Source organism: Protomyctophum parallelum (assembly GCF_964188405.1).
Source record: "Protomyctophum parallelum genome assembly, chromosome: 11".
Classification (NCBI taxonomy): domain Eukaryota; kingdom Metazoa; phylum Chordata; class Actinopteri; order Myctophiformes; family Myctophidae; genus Protomyctophum; species Protomyctophum parallelum.
This window is the reverse complement of record NC_139707.1, coordinates 42,566,828-42,588,221: the sequence shown is the minus strand read 5'-3', so window position 1 is coordinate 42,588,221 and position 21,394 is coordinate 42,566,828. Positions and strand designations below refer to the sequence as shown.

Here is a 21,394-nt window from a genome sequence, read left to right as displayed (position 1 = left end):
TGGGCTACCTGCAGGAGGCACGCGCACACACACACACACACACACACACACACACACACACACACCCGCGTGCGCGCATGTGAGGGGAGTGTTGGCTAGGCGCCTACGGTTATACGGGAGAGGGTTTTTTTTGGGAAGAGTCCGCCCCATGCTGAGCCATAATAAACTGGGCTCCAGACCAGCAGGCACTGACCCAGTGAGTCTGTTCCATGTCACAGAGCAGAGGAGGAGAACACACTGGATCTGTGGAGCTGATATAACCCTTCCTCCCCCCCACCGCTCACTTTTTTTTGGAGGGGGGGGGGGGGGGGGGGGGTTATCTATCCCTTTCTATTTACTGGCAAACCTCCCAGAGCACAACAAGTCGACAACCGAGAGAAAACACAGTTGCCATCGTACGGCACTGAGAGGCAACCGTCTTCATTGCACACAGTATTGCAACAGTGAACTCTGAGAGGGTCGACCTTATTTTTTGACATTGAGGGGTTTTTACCGGGCGGCTCCAATAAAAGCAGTATGTTTAAAGTGCACAGTGACATGACATCATACCATCCATAATGTCCTCTGAAGCAACATGTTGAGGGGCACTACAGAGCAGCACCTCACTCTGTCCAAACTGGATACATGAAAAAAGGAACCAAAATGCGAAAATGAGCTTGAGTAAAAGAGGGTGACTAGGAGATAGTGGCAGAGAGGAGAGAGAGAGAGAGAGAGATAGCCATCTTTTCAGTGCCTGTGCCTTTGCAACAAGACATAATGTAATCTCTCCTTGAGAAGGAAGGATTTTTATAACCTGTGTTGGCTGGGCCTTGAGCGGGAGAAGAGACAGGCAGAGCGAAGGCTGTTTATCCCGCAGCGACCTTGGTATAAAACATGTGAAAAATCTTTCTCTTTTCTCTCTCCAGTAAATCAATACAACGATATTCTCTCTCTGAACAATGTTCTGTCCCTGCCACACGTTTTTCATCCTGCCTTCATTCATGGCTACAGTACGTCGATCATATACAACGTCATTCTCGCAGCGCAGTGGAGACTGAGGTCCTTCTCACTGTTAAATGCAGTCAAACATGGTGCTGGAGACTGGAGAGTGGGCGTGTTGGCACAAAGGTGGGTTGATGTCAAGCTGTGACTGGTCAAAATGCGACGCAGGTGCGCCAACAGAAGTGGCCTCGAGGTGCGCCCACCCGCTGCGGTTGATTTTCACTCGAATCCGCTTGTGCGCCGGCCGTCCGAGTTGCATACTGTATCAATAGGGTGAGAATCAGTTAACTATTTTGAATATGTTTAGTTTAACACGTCAGGGCCAACCCACCAAGTTTGTCTGTAGCTATCCAGGACCATTACTCCCTTTGTACCGTTCCAGAGTCATGTGCACCCAATCCCATGCCTCACATTGTCCAGTCAGCCATCCAGGACTTTTTAGCCAGGTGCTCCTGATTGGCTGCCTCTAGTGTCAACCTAGTCATAATTGGCTGCTTGACGGCCTCTACCGCCTCTAAGCCAATGGGAGATAAAAACCCATAGTCTGAACACTGCAACATGAAGCCGAGCATGGGAGTCTTTAACGGTTAAAGACTCCCATGCTCGGCTTCATGCTTCACTCGGTTCGCGTTGCTGAAACGCAGCAACGCGAACCGAGTGGCAACAGCGGTTAATGCTATGAGCTAACTGGAGCTACAGGAAAGCCATGACAAAACACAGTGATTGAACCAACAAAAGAACATCGGAAACTAATGAAAACAACGGCCGGGAGGTTGAAACATACGAAGTTAAAAAAATAGTCACCAGAGCCATAGAGTAAGACAGAGTTACGACATTGAGGGGGCAGAAAACTGAGCGCTTGAGCGCTGTTCGTGCAGCCTGAACTGGGACAAGCTGGAGTTTGAAATACATTGTTTTCAATGAGGACGGTGCAAATAAGAGCAATTTTAGGCATGTGTGCAACATGACAACTGTTTTACAGTAACAACTAAAGTCTCTGTAATGTTTATGTTGTACTATTACTAAAAAACTATCTCAAATAAAAGGGATTTAAGATCATTAAAGCTGAGCTGTTGCCTGAGTCCACTGCATTTCTGCCAACTTCCGGTCCAGGATTTGTCCCTATTCACAATGCTCTTCGCCAATAGAAGTCTATGTAGAAAAGCCCATTGGACTGGCCCCATGAAGTGAACGGAGTTGTCAGAACTCTGTCTTACTCTATGGCTCTGGTCACGACCTAGTCATGATTGGCTGCCTCTAGCGCCTCTAAACCAATGGGAGATAAAAACCCATAGTCTGAACGCTGCGTGAAGCCGAGCACGGAAGTCTGAACCCATACTCTGAAACGCTGCAACACAGCGTGAGTCAAGCCCCCAGTAAGGCTATCCAACGTTAAAGATGCCACTACCTACTGGCGAAATGTGGAATTGCAGCACTTTAATGGAGGTGGACGGACGTTTAAGACGTCACGTGTGTAAGCCCGGACCTCAAAATTGAGGTCCGGGGCTAGGCTAGGCTAAACTTCCGTAACATAATAGGGGAAAAACAGAAGAAAGCGAGGAGGAAAGATGCACAATTAACGGAGACAGCATTTGTTGCACCTGGCAGTTTATGACACGCGTGTCATTCTTGTTTTTACACTTTTCCTTATCTCTGCAACTCCAACTCCTCACATACAATAATATCCCAAATTCATTTGTTCTCCTATACCTCTCCTCCATCTTTCTGGATTATCTCTCCTAACTTGCTTGTCCCTGTATGCTTCACATACCTCCCTGGAGCCCCCCTCCCCCCTTCTCCTTTTCTGTGGTAGCAGTCAACCCTAACCCGTGAACCCTCTTAGGAGCAATTAAGATAAACCTCTAATTCATCTGCTTTATCCAAACCTGTCTTCCTCTGGCCTCTCATTTGCCAATTTCTGCTTCTTCCCCTCCTGCCCCCCACCCCTACCCACACCCCACCCTAAGGTTACTCCCCCCACCTCCCCGTCCTCCTTTAGTGACAGATGCAAGGAGAGCGTTGAGTCATGACATCATAATTCACCGGCTCCTGTTTTCACGGTTAAATCAATAACAGTGTGTCCGAGTCAAGGTTGGCGACCGGCCTTCACAGTGCGGCTCTCCCTGCTTCTTTCTCATAGAAAATCATATAAATTGTCCCTAAAATAATTAAGCCTTCAGATCCGTCTGTGGCCTATTTTTTACCGGCTGGTGTCTGATGAACGGCACCGCCATGGAGAGTCAAGGTAAACGCTGAGAATAGTACTGAGGTCTGATTCCTTGTCTCCCTTTCTCCCTGATTTGTGCACTTGTACGCTCAAACGCAGGTGCATTCAGCAGTTAATTAATCAGCTTCATTGATTAACCAATAGACCAATGACACATGTTATTTTAGGGTACACATCCTATCACACCAATCTCGTATACAGGTGTCTAAATGTAGCCAAATAAAAGCATGATAAGAAATGTATGTATATTATGTTTGATGATGTTGTAGACCAATTTATGAAATTACATTTTCCACTGTGTGTGTGTGTGTGTGTGTGTGTGTGTGTGTGTGTGTGTGTGTGTGTGTGTGTGTGTGTGTGTGTGACTTTTTTGAGGCAGACAGACAGACAGACAGACAGACAGACAGACAGACAGACAGACAGACAGACAGACAGACAGACAGACAGACAGACAGGGGGTTAGAGATGGAGACAGAGGGCGTGGATGTGGTGGGTGGAGAAAGGGGAGGGGTCTGTGACCGGGAGGCGGAATAATATGTAAAAGAAAAAAGGGGGGGGGGAGAGAGGGGAAAAAATAAATAAAAAACTCTAAACAAGTTTTCAAAGCACGAGGACTCAGCAGGACTAGGCGGGAGCTAATATAAATGTGCTGCCGCTCGCGCGAGGGTATCAGGGGCTAAGAAAATATCGCTCCCTCCTGTCACTGACCTCCAACCACTTCAAAGAGACAGGCAGCGGCAGCGGCGGGCTCACAGCCCATGGTGCTGCAGAGCAGCAGCTATAGGCAGCAGCGGCCATGGCCACTCTGGAGCCGGGCTGCCACTGTCGGGGTGCCAGCAGTGGCCGAAACAACAACAACAGCAGCATACTCTACAACATTTTGAAGAGTGACAGCGGCATTGCGGCTGCCGAGGAACAGCAGCAACACCAACACCAACAGCACACACTGCACCACCTCACGCACAGCAGCAGGACCTCGTCCTCCGCCGGAGCGCCCACCAACACCAACACCAACACCAGCACCAACACCACCTCCACCCACCATACCTCCACCTCCTCGCGGCTCCAGCTCAGGCAGCATGGCGGGGCGTGCTCCTGCGGCGCCACGCGGCGCCACGGCACGCTCCGCTCGCCGCAGACGACGTGCAAAGCCGCCTCCGCCGTGCTGGTGAAGACGCTGCGCTTCGTCAAGAACGTGCCGTGCTTCCGCGAGCTGCCCGACGACGACCAGCTGGCGCTCGTGCGGAGCGAGTGGGCGCCGCTGCTCGTGCTGGGTCTCGCGCAGGACCGCGTGGACTTCGAGACCACGGAGACGGCGGAGCCCAGCATGCTGCAGCGCATCCTGCTCACGGGCGTGCCGCAGGCGGACCGGCGGCGGCAGCAGGACGTCGAGCCGCCGCCGGCCGACCAGGGCGGCGGCAGGGCGGGAGCGGGAGCGGCCGGAGTGTCCGTCCTGGACATCCAGGCTATCAAGGCGTTCCTGAAGAAGTGCTGGACGCTGGACATCAGCACCAAGGAGTATGCGTACCTGAAAGGAGCCGTGCTGTTCAACCCAGGTATATGAAACGATGTTCTCCATCACATCACTTTCACAGCACAGGTGGCAAAGAGTTGAAAAGGGTTTTTCCCTTTCATACTATTGACATGGATATTGGCATAGCTATAATAGCATTCAATATAGGTATTTAAAAATAAAATAAAATTCTGGGTTCAGATCTGAGCCAAGTTTTGTCTCCTGGTGAGGTGCGTCTGAAGCCTGTCCTGGACAGGGTCTCCGGACGTAAGAAAAAAAAATGTAACAATCAACATAGTAACATAACATAGTAAATTATTCCCCCCACCCACCCTAAGACTCATTAATTCCATTAAATGACATACCAATTATTTGGAATATGGACATTTTAAACAGCCTGAAGATTTAGACTCTCCGAGATGTATTTATCGATTCTGACATGTCAGAATCGATAAATACAAGTCTACGAGAGTCTAAATCTTAGGCTAGGGAAATGTGATCATTGCATAATGCATATCTATCAGTAGCCTATACTGTTGCCTATACACTTGACCAGAAGTTAGGGGGGGCTAAAGAAGTGACATTAAGTCTCGTTTAGTGGCAGTGCCATCTGTTTTTATTTCGGTCCTACACGTAACACAATGTTTAATCAATCAGCAGCCTAAATATGCAGCTTCTTTTCTCCCCACTCTGTATTCTCTGCTCCTCTCCTCTCTACCCCCCCCCCCCCCCCCTCCTCTTGTGCTGCTATCAGATCTAGAGGGTCTTCGCTGTCTCCATTACATCCAGTCACTGCGTCGGGAGGCGCACAAGGCGCTCAACGAGCACGTGAAGCTCATCCACCGCGAAGACAGCACGCGATTCGCCAAGCTGCTGATAGCGCTGTCCATGCTGCGGGCCATCAGCGCGCCGGTGGTGGCCCAGCTGTTCTTCAAGCCCGTCATCGGGAGCGTCAACATGGAGGAGGCGCTGCTGGAGATGTTCTATGGGAAGTAGGAGTTCTCCCCACCACAAGGACAGAGAGAGAGTTTGGCAGATTCACCTGCTATAAGCATCATTTGCCTCATGATAATAGTACCACCGACCAAGTGTTCATGTTGGTCAGGAGAAGATATGATGGAGGGGACAGACTGAATTGATTTATCTGCTGTTTACAGTAGGCAGCGCTTCAAGGACTATGAAATGGTATAACACAGGCGTGTGTGTGTGTGTGTGTGTGTGTGTGCACGTCAGGGATGCCAACAAACGTTGGACTGTGAGAATCCAGGAGATTTGTTTTGTGGGACTCCCCAAGTCTGCCCCCGCCCTCCCCGAAACCTTTTAAACAGACTAGATGTATTTTCCAGTGTTCTGGGGAATTTTGAGAGTTTGATACTTTTTATCAGGCTTGCTTTACTATAGCATTGGAAAATTATGGGTAGGCTACAGTTTCAGCCATTAAAGCACAAAACGTAGGCCTGCAGAACTGGATTTGATGACTGAAACAATGTAAGACTCATCTTTAATAATAGCCATTCATTTATTTTTTAAGTGAACATCTCTGTATGATTGCATGCACTGCCCAGACCCTCCAAAGTGGAGTCTGGGCATCCCCCTGAAACCTTTTAATATAGTAGATAGTAAGTTCCCATGTGTTCTGGTGAAATGTGGGACTTTGATACCAAAAACAGGAGAAATTACAATGGAGGAGTCTCCTGCATGATCCAGGGGTGTTGGCAGCCTGTGTGTGTGTGTGTGTGTGTGTGTGTGTGTGTGTGTGTGTGTGTGTTGGTGAGAGAGTTTTATTACTCTTTAAAGGGCCAGATAGTATGATGTGGCAGAGGAAAATGTATCATGAATAGCTGCTGGACTTCATAACTTATTGCTTTTTATATGAACTATTTTTCTATAATAAAATATTCTCTGGATGATTTTCTGTTATGCTTGTGCTAATTAGCCAATGATGTGACCATAAACACTCACTATTTCCATGCGGGTGAGATTATCAAGGTCCTGGAATCAATTATAATATAGATACAAACTATAGATCTGCTTTAACCCATTCTGACCGGGCACCCATTTTGGTGTTGGCATCATGTTATGCTTTAGCTATTGAAAAATAGCAGATCTACAAGCTCATATCGCGCCACCGAGTGGCGCGATACGAGCTTGTAGGTCTGCTATTTTTGAAAAATCGATGTAATAGACATTTTTAGAATCTGATCTCAGTTCAGAATGGGTTAACCCATACTGGGCCACCGCCGCCCCTGAATGGTGTTGGAGAAAGGTCCTGAAATCTTGTGTGCAGCATGCTGCGTGTTTAGCTGAAGCCACTTTATTCAGGATAATTAGCCTATTCTGGGCAGGGGCCCCTTTTGGTGTTTTAAGCATTATGTTAGCTATTTTTTTTTAATTGAAAATGTGGCACAAATCTTTGAATATAAATTCTTTCAGAGCAGACATTTTTAACTCCTATCTTAGCTTCTGGGGGGGGGGGGGGGGGTCCATGGAACAACACATTTTCAGATGGGGGGGTCGGAGGCCAATTACATATAATTTGTGGGGTCCTTGACATGAAATATTGAGCACCACTGTATATAGAAACAGGTTTTTCAGAAAACTGTCAGGATTTAGAAGACATTTGTAGAATCGTTCCCAGGTCTAAATGGGTTAAAAGTGCATGCCATGAAAAACGGGGTCATATTATGCGTTCAAACAAACTCAAAGTAGTGTAACACCCAGGAATCGAACCCGGGTCTCCTGCACGGAGAGCCAACATCCTAACCACTAAGCCGGTGGTTCTCAACCAGTGGTATTTTGACCGACATTTGCCTGTTATCTCTCCTATATGGTACCATTGTACCAACATCAATACAGGGACAAAACCTTATCCAACGACAACAAAATATATATTTTTTAAGTTTGGGGTCTGAGGGGCTATAAATCCCATTAAATGGTGGTCCATGGTGAAATAAATAATGGGCCTTGATGTGAAAAGGGTTGAAAACCACTGCACTAAGCCAAAGAGATATCTGGATATATTAGACTTTTTAGGCCATAAGGCTGAGGTTGTGAGCCACTCTGCTACAGTAGCTTTACTAGCTTATGATGACGCAAAGTACAGATTCATATATATTACATAAGCATTATGGTAACGACATACTCCAGTCCGACTCATCATTGTTTGGCTTTGAAGGACTGTATGATTTAAAGAGCACAAGTGGTCTGGAGCTTGCTTGATGCTGGCTAATGAAAGCCTGGGTATCGAGGCTAGATGCTGGCTAAATAGTGGTGGCATACCATGTCAGACCACAAGAGGGCAACATTATACCACACCTTACTAGGACACACACACACACACACACACACACACACACACACACACACACACACACACACACACACACACACACACACACACACACACACACACACACACACACACACACACACACACACACACACACACACACACACACACACACACACACACACACACACACACACACACACACACACACACACACACACACACACACACACACACACACACACACACACACACACACAAATGAGGAAAATTACCCGTTGAGTTGCCTCAGGGAATGTTCTACTTGCTCCCCCAAAATCTGGTCATTATGGTCCGGATTTTCCATAATGCCCCTGGCAAAAATCTACAGGATGGAGGATTTACTGTAGAAAAGAAAACGACATTCGATACCGCAGAGGCACAAAGTGAAGCCTCTTTTCACACTTCACTGCAGAGACAAAACGTTTAGGGTTTCTTGTGACCCTACCATTAACATCCTATGGCAGGCAAAAATGTCAAACTTTCCTTTTGCTTTAAGTAGCATGTGACTAGGGTTTTTTTTCATGATTCTGAATCCATTCCAAGGATTAGTTTTGCACAAAAAACACTCCTTGCAATTGCATGACAAATCAGGTCAGCACAAATGTGATGAGGTCAGCACATTTTGGGCAAGTGGCTATGGCTGTTTTTAGCCCAAGGACAAGGAGTGTATTTTGTGCAAAACTAATGCTTGGAATGGAATGGTCACATGCTACTAAAGCAAAAGGAAAGTTTGATTTTTTTTACATCTTTGCCTCCCATAGGATCTTAATGGTATAGGATCACAAGAAACCCCTATAAAAAAATTGCCCAATAGTGACAGCCAGTCAGCAAGTGGATTCATGAATGTATGTATATAGACAATATTTTAGGCCAATAAAAAAAGACTATATACCAAATTTCCCACCCTTCCATCTCGGCTGCCGGACTATAGACTATAGAGGTACAGTAGTACACACAATTAAGTTGACTTCATTCACTCAATAACATCATGATAAAGAGTTATTCTGAGGGGGAATAAGACAAACCACTGAATTCCCATGTCTGAGCTCCGAAAGCCTGCAACAACATTTAGTCATGTTTGTAGGCCAGATGGCGTGTACCTGTGCTAGATCCCTGTGGCCTTGCTTTAGCCTGTTCCGACAAACTAGCCTGAACAGGCAGTCTGACTTTCATTGTTGCTGTTGTTTACGCTGGTTTACATCATACCCAAGGAAGAGCAAGAGAGAAACAATGAGAGAGAGAGAGAGAGAACATATGCTTTAGTTCAGGGGTCCTCAACTAGAAATGCTGAATGTCCAATTTTTTTTTTTTTTAATAAGACCATGGTCCAGTCTCATGCGCACGCAAATACAATTGCGGGTCGCTGGCCACCCCTCCCCTTGAAACAACTATGCCTGTTTAGTACAGTCAAACCAAGCTTATACAAACCGGGTCCCATCCTCAACCAACCAATACTGGGGTGGCAGAGTTGACAAATCCAAATGGAATCCACAAATCCATTATTCACCTCGAAAAATCTAATTTTGTTCATTCAACTGAATGTGTGAATGTGTCACCGTGACATTGCTCGGCATTGAGCGAATACAACGGAGAATTCAACTCGTGGTTGCGATGACTTTTTCTTCTCTTCTCTTTTTCTTTTTTTTTTTAATGTTTTTTTGTGGCTTTCGCCTTTATTTTATATTTTTTTATGGAGGGACAGACAGTCGGCTGACAGGAAATGGGGAGAGAGATGGGGGGTGACATGCCGTAAAGGCCGTCGGGATCGGGGGTCGAACCCACGGCACACTGCCAGACTGGATTACCAGCCAAAGGCTCCCTGGACCGCTGATCCACGGCCCAGGCCTCTCTCTCTTTATTCTATCATTTATCCAGGGTCCGCAAAGAGGTGTGCCGCGGTCCGGTCGTGGACCGCGGTCCGCCTGTTGAGGACCACTGCTTTAGTTAATCCACTGCGCCCTCTTACAGATCTTGTAAATAGAAAAAAAATCCTATTGACCAGATTTTTCCTTGGTGAAATAGTTTCTTTTCTGGCCAAAAAGTGCATTTCATACATGTGATGTAGTGGAGTACGTCCACTAGGGAAAGTAGGCTTTCAACTCCACAAAACAATCTTTGTACTATTTGTGAGTAGTGTTCTTTTATTTTTGCACTGCGCAGGAAGTTGAAAGTCCCATAGCGTTAAAGAGACGTCCTTCGAACGCTATGGACCAGAGAGTCTCAAAGGTGCCACAAAGGCCATTGCTGCCATGCCCCCTCAATTTGGCCGTATAAGTTATAACCTTCAAAGATGACATGTCCTGCCTCTTTCCTGTTAGTATGGTGACCTATATGTCTTTTGTCTATAATATAGAAAAGATATATGTGACATATAGACGCTATATTGAGATTCTGAATTCTTCTTACTGTGAAACATCAATTAGTGAAATGTTGCGCACATATTCCAGTGGTAGCTGTTGTGGCTCTTATGTTGGTTCTAACTTGACTTACTTGACTTATTCCTGTAGGCTCCTAGGTGGATCATAGGGCCACAATCACACCCGCCATCGGACTCTCTACTGATCTTCTCCAGGTCTGTTTTGGCCTCCCCACTTTTATTTTACCCTGTGGATTCCAGTCCAGTGCTTGCCTATAGTGATGTTGTCAGTAGGTTTTCGGAGGGTATGTCCAATCCACCCCCACTTTCTCTTCTTTACATCCTGGCTGACGGAGTTTTGGTTGGTTTTCTCCAACAGGCTGGCATTTGATATTGTATCGGCGTCTCAGGCATCTGTTGGTTCTAAACATTTCTACAAAGCCAACAAACCCACTGATGCACCTGGAGACTTGGATGTACGCAGAATAAAGGAATCAATGTCCACAGGTTCAATGTCATTTTGGTTTGCAGTTAGACTTTACATTACAAACAGCTCCTTCTGGCATTGTCTCTTCTGTGTTGTCTGTCTGGTAAAAAGCGTTTGTCCACCAGGTGCATGCTGCTCCCCAATCACCCAGGCCTACTTATGCTCTCCATCAAGCAATTATGCCTGGGGAGGTGCCCCTGGTGTCCAAACAATATTTCAATCAACTAATAACCCATTAAACCAATGCCCAAATAACAATTGTGATAATAATACTAATAAATATACAAACTAAACAGTGAGGATGGCTTCTACAGCAGTAACACAGAAACTCTTCTTTAGATTTTACCATTTGGTCAGTCACTACCATCTAGACCGGATCACACGGGCACTGTGAGGAAGTCTGGTAGATGTGAGGTTACTAGTGTCATGTCCAGGGGGTGTACTTGTACATCAAGCTTCCTCACGCTACAGAAACAGGAGATATAGGCTCCTGCCCTGTGTCAAAAGTCAAAGTCATTACGATTTGTCACACACAATAGGGCAGTGAAATTTGTTCTCCGCATTTGACCCATCTCTTGGAGCGGTGAGCTGCAGCCGTGCCGCGCTCGGTAATCATTTGATTAGTAGATTTGACGCCCCAATTCAACCCTTTGATGCTGAGTGCTAAGCAGGGAGGCATTGGGTCCCATCTTTACAGTCTTTGGTATGACCCGGGCAGGGATCGAACCCTGACCTCCCAGTCTCAGGGAAGACACTCTAGTCTAACCACAAGGCCACTGTCTGGTGTGGGCCTCATGGCTTGGCAAGGCTTAGGCCTATAGACACCTTAACAGACGACTTCACACTGATAAGCAACAGCATGCGCGCGCATACCGGCAGCACAAGAACCCTGCCTCTCATAAGATGCAATGGAAAAGGTCCAAATGCACTCACGTGTAAAAAGTGTAACCATTCAACTTTCAGATGCTGTTTTTCTCCCAGCTAGTGTGGAAGAAGAATGATTAGGATTTTCATTGTGATCTCTCGCCCTTGAAATATATAATCCTTGGTTTCTGTTGTGTTTGAACAATAATAGCAATTCAAATCAGTTGTTCTCAAAACCACACCGCCAGCCGCTGTCCTAAGTACGGGAGGTGCACTCATGATCACGGCAGCAGAGAGAGCCTATTTGTACACGGCTGCACGCGCACCTGCAGTGTGCATTGTAAGTTAATGTTTGTCCTATTGATGATAAACATCACACAATACTTTTCCATGTGTCACTGTAATGACTCTACTGAGAGCACCTTTAACTTTTCAGCCTTTTCGCAGCTTTCACACACCCTGCCCCCTACAAAGAATAAATCAAGTCAGAGTGGATTATATGACTAAAGGTTAAACATGGGAGTGGATTACATGACTAAAGGTTAAACATGGTTAAAAAGGTTGACCAGAATAGCTGTCCACCAAGGTGGAGATATGGTGAAGTTATTTTGTTAACTTAAGCTACTTAATGCATGTTTGAAGATGTCAAATATCATGTTTAAAGTAGGCAAGCAAAGACAGCCCAAGAATTCTCTGTTGAATCAACCTCCCTGCTATTGAACCATTGAGACTCAATGCTGATTTGTTACAGGCAGCCTTGTCTGTCATGAAATATGTATCCCCCAACTCTCTGCAAATGAGAAAAACCCACTATCAACGTCAACGTGGTATGGATGGTAGATGGACCTGAATTTCCACCCCATCCCCCTGTAGCTATAGGTACTGTCACTCAGCAGTGAGTGTGACTGTGTATGAGCCAGTGGTGGAAAGTAACTAAGTACTTTTACTTAAGTACTGTACTTAAATACAATTTTGAGGTATTTGTACTTTAATTGCGTATTTCCAATTTCCTGTACTTTTACTTCTACTCCACTACATCTCAGAGCCTATTTAGCATATCTAGTTACTTTGGCGATTAGAAAACATACATTAACCACTTCAACCCTATACATTTCGGCCATTTGAAAAGAGCCGATCGCATTGTGAGCTTGTAGATCGGCTATTTTCAAAAGACTTTGTACACAGTTTGAACTTGTGAAATTGGACATTCTGCAACATGAGTACTTTTACTTTTAGTACTTTAAGTACATTTTGAGGCCAATACTTTTGTACTTTTACTCAAGTACATTTTCAATTTCCGTACTTTCACTTGTAACGAAGTAGTGCAGTATTGGTACTTTTACTTAAGTAAAACAATTGAGTACTTTTTCCACCACTGGTCTGAGCATAAATGGCCTTGGTTTCAGTATCCACTGAGTCTTCAGTCCAAAAGACATAATCAGAATCTAATGTCACTGAATAACAAAGATGGGATTCAGGGAAAGGTGGGTTAGGTATCGGTGAACTGCAGGTAGGGCAGAGAAACAGCAGAGGTCTGATGATGGGATATTATCATATTCATATTCTCATCATCATATGAACTGAGTTGATAGCAGATGAACACATCGAATCTTCACTCACACACGCCTCCTGGTGGTCAGACTAGGCATAGCATGGAACATAGGGTGATACAAAATAATTGTCAAGGGCGGGCGTGCGCGCTGCAGCCGCACACTGTCACAATCACACAGTGACACACACACACACACACACACACACGCACACACGCACGCACACGCTAGTAGCGAGCACGACACTATGAAGATATGCTTATTTCTGTCTCCATCTCCCCTCTGCTGCGCTCCATCTCGATGGGGCCCATTTTCTCTCCAATTAAGCCCTTAATTGCTCTGGATAATAAAGAGTCTATTAATCCTGTGTCTGCTAATAAAAGCCCAGCTGTCAGGCAGGAGGCTGCCAACACGCAACAGTCACCAGTTCTATTTAGTATACTGACACCGCGGTGTGCAATCACTGCAATGTGCGCGTGCCTCTATCAGCATCTTTAGTGCACAAACCGCTGTTTAAAGGCACATTGAAGGTCCATATTATGGTTTATGGTTTGACGTTAGCTACTCTTTTATGGATACGGTTATTGCAGCGCTGTTTATTTCCATAGATTCTAATTTAATGCACGGTCTTGAGTTGAAGATGCCCATGTGCAATTATAATATGCGTCTAGGCGACGCAGCTGCTCTGTTGTTTTTGACAAACTTCTTGAATCCATTTTCAAGCCTCTCTTTGTTCATTTCCCTCTTCATACCGCTTGTTGTTATCTCAGACTCTGCACATGGCGTACACTGGAGAACGAAAGCTGTTTCATTTCTGCCTGTGCACTGTACAGTCAATGTCATAGCCTCTCCATCAAAGTTTGCACTGTTCTTCGGGTGGCCCCCAGGAGATGGCACTGTTTGACAGTGTTCAGCCGCTCTCTCTCGGCTCATGTTGCCGAGTTAAAGTTGTCATGGGTCAAATGAGAGTCCTTGGCAGGCACGAATCCCAAATGTCTCTGTTATATCAGCACATTTAAAACTGTCAAAGCCCCTTCATGGCCTCTGGCATTCGGCACTGTCTAATCATCATTCACCTTTCTGCTTTGCTCTGTAAATTGACATGCTCAATCATCAGATGTCACCATCTGTAGACATTTTTAAATCTCAACTCAAGACTCACCTCTTCACCCTTGCTTTTAGTTGAGTTTTATTTATTTTATGTGTTTTTATTTATTTTATGTTCTTATATTCGGTTTTGTTCTCTGCTATTGTTCTATCATTTTAACTACTTGTGTTTTATTGTATTTTATTTTTGTGTCCTGCCCTGTGAAGCACTTTGAGCTGCATTTTATGTATGAAAAGTGCTATACAAATAAAGTTTATTATATTATGCTGCTGTATAGTTTGCCAGTGCTGTATTGAGTTGTTACAGAAGCAAGAATCATTGCAGTTGATATATAGACGACACAAGCAGACCAAAATGACGATGGGCACTGTCACTGTCTTACGCCTTATTATTACTAGAGCTGGGACTCGATTAAAAAAATCAATCTAATTAATCAGAGGCTTTGCGATTAATTAATCTAGATTAATCGCATTTTAATCGCATATCATTATTTGACCCGAGAACAGAGAAAGCAATTTTTTCAAATGGATTTTGGTATACTAGTGAATCAATGAATAGTGAATACATAAGTTTAAACAATAAAACATTGTTTTTGTAGTAATAGGGGTAATAATTCTTTATTGAATAATTGCACACAACTGTGCTGTAATCCACGCTACCATCGGATAGCCTTTTAAATCCTATTTCCAATCCACGGGGACAAGCAAAGTGATCTCAGCGGCTTCCCCCAGTCTGGTGAACTGTCTGTCTGCGGTTTCTGGTGGTGTTATTGTCTGAAGAGGACACGGACACTTGGTGCGCAGGTCTGTCTGAAAACTGTCCAGTGACAACGTTCCGCGGTGAAAAAAATAGTGCGATTAAAATGCGTTAATTTTGGCCCAGGCGGTGGCGTAACCGTCTGGGCACCCGACTGGTAATCCAGTCGCAGTGTGCCGCGGGTTCGACTCCCGAGCCTGACACGGCCTTTACTGCATGTCATCCCCCATCTCTCTCCCGTTTCCTGTCAGCCTACTGTCTGTCCCTTCAAAAACCAATAAAAGGCGTAAGCCGCAAAAAATATCTTAAAAAATGCATTTTTTTAATGCATTCATTTTTCTGTAGTTAATTAATCGCAATTAGTCCCGGCCCTAATTATTACATTTTGTGATTTGGTGCTGTGTGTGGCGGCGGTGGCTCAGGGGTAGAGCGGCTGGATGCAAACCTCAAGGTTCCCAGTTCAAACCAGGGCTCCCCCAGAGTTAGTGTCCAAGTGTCCCTGAGCAACTGAACCCCTAATTGCTCCTGATGTGCTGGTTGGTGCCTTGCATGGTTTCTGCTGTCATCGGTGTGTGTGAATGTAATGCACAATAATTATGTAAAGCGCCTTGGATGAAGGCGCTACATAAATGCACCATTTATAAAAAGTGTGTTTGAAGTAAGCGATTTGCATGTTGTGCAAATTTAGCTCTCACATTATTCATTAATGCTCACCTCACAATTGCCCCTTAGAGGTGATTATAGGGTGTATTCAAATTGAACAAACTTGGATTATAGGCATCAATCTATCCATTAAGCATAAAAGGCTGACTAAGCCCACCTAGCTATAAGGAGCAGTATTGTTGTAAAAGCGCAAGGATAGGAGCTATAATGACAGACTATGGTCTCTAGCTGCACCCATACAGTACACCGGCACACAGGCATCAATGTACTGAACATGCTGCAGTGTAGGTATACCTGCGCAGGTGCATATGCCATACCGGTACACACAGGCCTATACATACTGTACAAAGATATGAGCAGATATGCACATAATAGGCGGCGGTGGCTCAGGGGTAGAGTGGCTGGCTGGTTGGTAACCGCAAGGTTGCCAGTTTGAACCCGGGCTCCCCCTGAGTTAGTGTCGAAGTGTCCTTGAGCAAGACACTGAACTGAACCCCTAATTGCTCCTGATGTGCTGGTTTGGTGCCTTGCATGGTTTCCGCCGCCATCGTCATGTGGATGTAATGAACAATCTATGTAAAGTGCATTGGATAAAGGCGCTATATAAATGCAGCATTTACCATGTACCATAATACGAACGTGCACACACCTGCTCACATAATTTAAATTCCTGCAGTAGGCTACATACTAACCGGTACAGACACATACTGTACATAGCATAAACATACAGCACACATATTATACATAATGAACATACGTACGTGTATACATATTCTGAATTCTTGAATGTACCTGTAGCACTGGAAGTCTCGCAGGGTTTCCCAGTGAGCAGCAGTTTTGGCGCAGTTATAGGGGTTAAAGTGCAAACATTAGCCTATAGACACAATGTTAGGAGACCTTCCGAGCAGTTGTTGTTGAGGGAGAGGAGGAAACTTCCGGTTTTTCCAGCTGGGTCAGCGAGTCAAACCAATGAGCTAGTGAGCCAACGCATGGCATGGTGTACGGAGAGACATAAGGAAAACATCAAAAGGAGATCAATGATTTTTTTAATATGCAGTGAGAAAGTGAGGGCAACTGATCATGATTGTGTTTCTATAAAGATAGACATTTCTTTCCAAGTGAAAATTGTGTTTATATATATTTATATAAATATCTATATTATATATAGAATACATATCTATTTGCTATGCATACTCAGAAATCACACCTTCAATTATAGTAAAAAAAAAAAAAAAGTCTCTCAAAACACACAAAAAAAAATGTATTATTTTCTTTGCTTAAACATGAACTAACCAATTGAACCAAACAAATTCTCAGGGTGGGAATGTTAAAAATGAATAAAATCAAATGAAAAGAAAATGCATTTACCTTTGAATCTAGTAGAGAGGAGACTTTTTTTCATGTGGGACTTCAAAATCCACCCGCATTGTCTTAAACAAACCAGGAACTATGTCGCAAAGTTGTGTACAAAACCAGCATAACACGTACTGTATACACAACTCCCCTTTTTCCAATGGACGATGAAATGCAAATAAGTATGATTTCTCAAGCAAACTCATTTCTTTTTTTAGTTTTTTGTTATAAAAATAGATTTCTTCTTTTAAAATAATCTACAGATTTCTTTTTTAAGGTGAGGCATTTCAACTATGACGCTAAAACAGCAAGGCTGTTTGTTTCGATAGAAAATATGAAGCTTTTTATATGACTGCCTGATTCATATCCTTCCTCGGTAGTGCGGCGTCGCTTGCCGAAAAACAGCCGGGGCAAGTGACACTGTCACACGATGAAGTATAGAGTGAGCATCAAGTCTGAGTTATACGTATAGTTACACACAGGTGTCACACACACACACACACACACACACACACTAAAAATAACCGATCTACAAGCTCACACACTTTGAGCTTGTATCAGCTATTTTGGTGCGCAACACCGGCACGCACCTAGGTATAATCAGACATTAGAGAGAGCTCAGTCAGTCAATCAGTCAGTTAATCGTCCTCCTGTTTGGAGGAAGAGGACTGGCATGACTCCTAACTCCTAACTCCTAACTCCTAACTCCTCGTCCTCTGTCACGGTCCCCCACAGGACGTTATATATTGTTGTCAGCTCCTCCTTCTTTTTGCATATTCTATGATTTCTTTTTAAAGAGTGTTTTCTTTTAAACTAGATACACCTTATACAGGTTAAAAAAGAAAAGAAAAGAGGAACAAAAAAGGGAATAAAAAGAAAAGAGAGAAAATACGTTTCCGGCTCCTCGAAGCTCCCTAAAAATGTCCAGGCAATTCCCCAAAAAGTGTTAAAAATGTTCATTTTAAACTACACAAAGTAAAATAGAAAAAGAAGATTGGGGGAAAAAAAAACGAAAAGAAATAAAAAAACACATCGGCGTCGAGGCGTCCCAAATAAGTGCTTTGAAATAAAGGATACAAAAATTATAAACAAAAAGGAAAATAAACAACTCTGTGTGTGACAAGTTAAAGCAAAGCCATTAAGTAAATAACCCATTAAACATGATTGAATAAAAAACTAAAACAAACAGGAAGACACTGATGCTACAAATAAATTTGAAATATATGTACAAGACCCTGTTTTCCTTTAGTATGTATGCATGTATGATTGTATGATTGTGTGAGTGTGTGTGTGTGTGTGTGTGTGTGTGTGCGTGCGTGCGTGCATCCGTGTGTGTGCGTGCGTGTGTGTGTGTGTGTGCGTACACACGCGTGCATTTGCGCGTGTACAACATGTATGCCTGTGTGTGCATGTGCACAAGTGCCATATATAGTGTGTGGGTTCTTTTTATTTTCTTGCAGAGTTCACGTGGAGTCCATCTCTCAGTAAAATGATGAGAACAGTGTGGTTGTCAATTTGATCGTAATGCTCCTGTCGTCTCATGTAGTCGCAATATAGGAGCTGTCTGCTTGACGGAGCGAGGGAGCCCGCCACGTCTCAAAATCTCAAACTCAAACATCCCTCGGCTCGTGGCCATTCGGCTGAAGGGTCCCATCCACACCGAACCCGTCCAATTCCACCCAGTCCAGTCGTATAGCGATATTCACACAGACCTCGGCCTGTGTGACCCATCTCTGTGTTCCTATAAGCACCTGTCAGGAGGATAGATACTGTACGCCCAGCCTAAACCGTTCCCCGATTCCTTATATACGCCGTAGCCCCCGGTCGATCGAGTCTCTTCTCCTCTCTCTCTCTCTCCGGTTTACCAGATCACACTGGAGATGCTGGTCTCCCGCGGCAGCAGCGGCAGCATGGCGTTGTTGGCGTGCGCCTGGTCCTCCAGGCTGTGCTCGCGGTGGCTCTTGCCCGCCGGCGGCCTCTGCCCGTTGAGCAGCGTCAGCGGGATGTTGCAGTAGGTGTGCTGGTTGCCCAGGGAGGAGAGCGGCGGCAGGGTGCCGCCGCCGCCGCCGCCCGGCACCGGGAGGTCGTACTCGTAGCTGCGGTAGTAGTGTTTCTGCCGCACGGTGGTGTGGTAGGCGCTGTGGAAGGACGAGCGCAGCTCCGGGTGGGCGGGCATGGCCATGGCGGTGGAGGTGGCGGCCGCCATGGAGATGGCCGAGACCGTCTGCAGCTCGCCGAAGGGGCCCTCGTGCTCGCCGACGTGGTGGTCCAGCGCTCCGGGCTCGTGGCCGCCGCCCAGCATGATGGGCTCCGTGCGCCGGAAGGGCATCTCGTACTGCAGCGTCTTCCAGAACTTGGAGCTGAGCTTGTTGCTCCGCGGGCCGCGCCACTTGATGACGGTGAGCGTCTTGATGGTGTGCTTGAGCGCCTCCACCTCCTGGTAGTTCATGATGCCTCGCAGCTCGGCGCACTCGATCAGGATGACCTTGACCTCGCCCGTCGCCAACATGTTGCGCAGCCGCGTCTCCAGCTCGAAGATGCTCCAGCCCCGCCGCACCACGTAGTTGGGTGTCATGACGATGATCAGCCGCTTGCTCTGGTCCACGCAGCGCGCCACGTCCTCGATGTAGGCTGGGGGAAAACCAAAGAGGAAGACACGCACACACACGCAAAACATTTTTTTTAGAAGGTGGAGAATCAACCGAGAGCCGCACCATTTCACTGCTGCGATCCGTGTTGTATTTCTGGCTTTGGTTTGAAGACACGTCAACGTCAAAACACTCAACGACGATGGATGGACATACAGTGTCGGGACACAAAACACGGGACATAACAAGCACACAACTCTACAGCCTTTTGTTACGGTATCTATCTATCTATTTTTTGCTTTGGGGGGGTATTCAATCGGAACAGTCTTTGAAATGGATTTGTCTTTTGACATTTGAAATGGATGTAGCTGTACATGTGAGTGTGGTCGCGCACACACGCAAACACAAATGCATGATGTGTGTGTGTGTGTGTGTGTGTGTGTGTGTGTTTGTGGGAGTCGTGTTTGTGATGCACACATGCAGAGTGAGGGATTCTGATTGGAAAGAAAAACTCAGGCTCAACAGACACAGTCTAAACCTAGTGTTGCACTACAGAAATGACTGAAGATGAAGTATGGCAGTTGGTTAATGTGGCAGGCTTATATTTAGGTTCAGTTTTGTTCTATACTGAGGTGGGGCTGACAGCTAAAATAAACACTGCCATGATGCTAAATGCTAAAGCATATAGGTGCTAGCTTATTGTCGCTCGCCGGAGACGCCTGCTTTTCAATTGAAAATCTGTTATTTTTGGTGATTTTTGATCAGCGAAAATAAGCATGGGAGACGCGTCACTTCCGCCCGCCCCGGAAGTGACAGCCGTCCATATTTGAGCCACGTCCTCATCCTAGGCTGTGCTTCGACACGCGATGGATTAACTTTCCTAATGCGATCAAAGTTTAGACTTTTATAAGGTCTCAAAGATTGCAGTTTGTCTCATTTAGTGGTGAAAAAGGACTATTAAGCGTGCACGCAGCCACGTGTGCGTCGGATCGGGATGTAGGTGTTTCTACCATGAGAGTACAAAAAAATTGATAAAAAAAAAAAAACGATAAATATGTATTTTAAAATGTTCTTTATTATACAACAGGCCGTTTCGAGCAAGCAATCTGATTGGTTTAAACAGCCTTCTAGCCGTGCTTCAAACCAGCATCATGGAACGGCTAATCAAAAACAAAGAATTCAGCTGCTCTGTTCTCCCAGAGCGCAGCAGACTATGCTAGCTAGTCTCTTGGGACATTTGTGGACGTAGTGGCTACATCTGTCATTAAAAATATATGTCAGCGATTTTCTTAGTTTTAAGGGTAACTGTTGTATATTTGCAATATTACACTCGAGGGGGTGGTTTAACGTCATTAATGCACTTCTGCGTCAGCATCGCTTACGTTAAACCACCCCCTCGAGTGTAATAGTGCTTAAATCAGATCTCATGTTTCTCGTGGATGGCTCAAGTGACCGTAATACCTTTTTCACGAGATATACAACGCTTGGCACAGATACGGTTAATCCCCCCCCCCCTTCCCCTTTTCCCGTGTCTTTGAGACCAAGTGAATGAACAGGAGCTGATTGATACAAGAGGAAATGACTGAGCGAGAGTACCTCCAAGGAGTGTTGTGTCAT

The 21,394-nt window shown here is 45.3% G+C and overlaps 3 protein-coding genes across 4 annotated transcripts in view; 1 reads left to right on the top strand and 2 right to left on the bottom strand.

The window, feature by feature from the left end:
* The window catches only part of LOC310866873 (filamin A-interacting protein 1-like), a 493,882-nt gene that overhangs the window by 17,183 nt on the left and 455,305 nt on the right, over nt 1–21,394 (bottom strand). The window lies entirely within an intron of this gene.
* On the top strand, nt 3,843–6,539 carry nr0b1 (nuclear receptor subfamily 0, group B, member 1). Its single transcript, XM_083776601.1, has 2 exons — nt 3,843–4,764; nt 5,476–6,539. The coding sequence occupies exons 1-2, from the start codon at nt 4,005–4,007 to the stop codon at nt 5,715–5,717; spliced, it is 1,002 nt and encodes a 333-aa protein (XP_083632727.1). The 5' UTR covers nt 3,843–4,004; the 3' UTR covers nt 5,718–6,539.
* The window catches only part of il1rapl1a (interleukin 1 receptor accessory protein-like 1a), a gene marked incomplete at both ends in the record, with an annotated part of 249,055 nt that continues 246,711 nt past the window's right edge, over nt 19,051–21,394 (bottom strand). The window contains one exon of the mRNA XM_083777221.1: nt 19,051–19,820. Within this exon, the coding sequence (XP_083633347.1) occupies nt 19,051–19,820 (770 nt within the window). The remainder of the gene's footprint in view (nt 19,821–21,394) is intronic.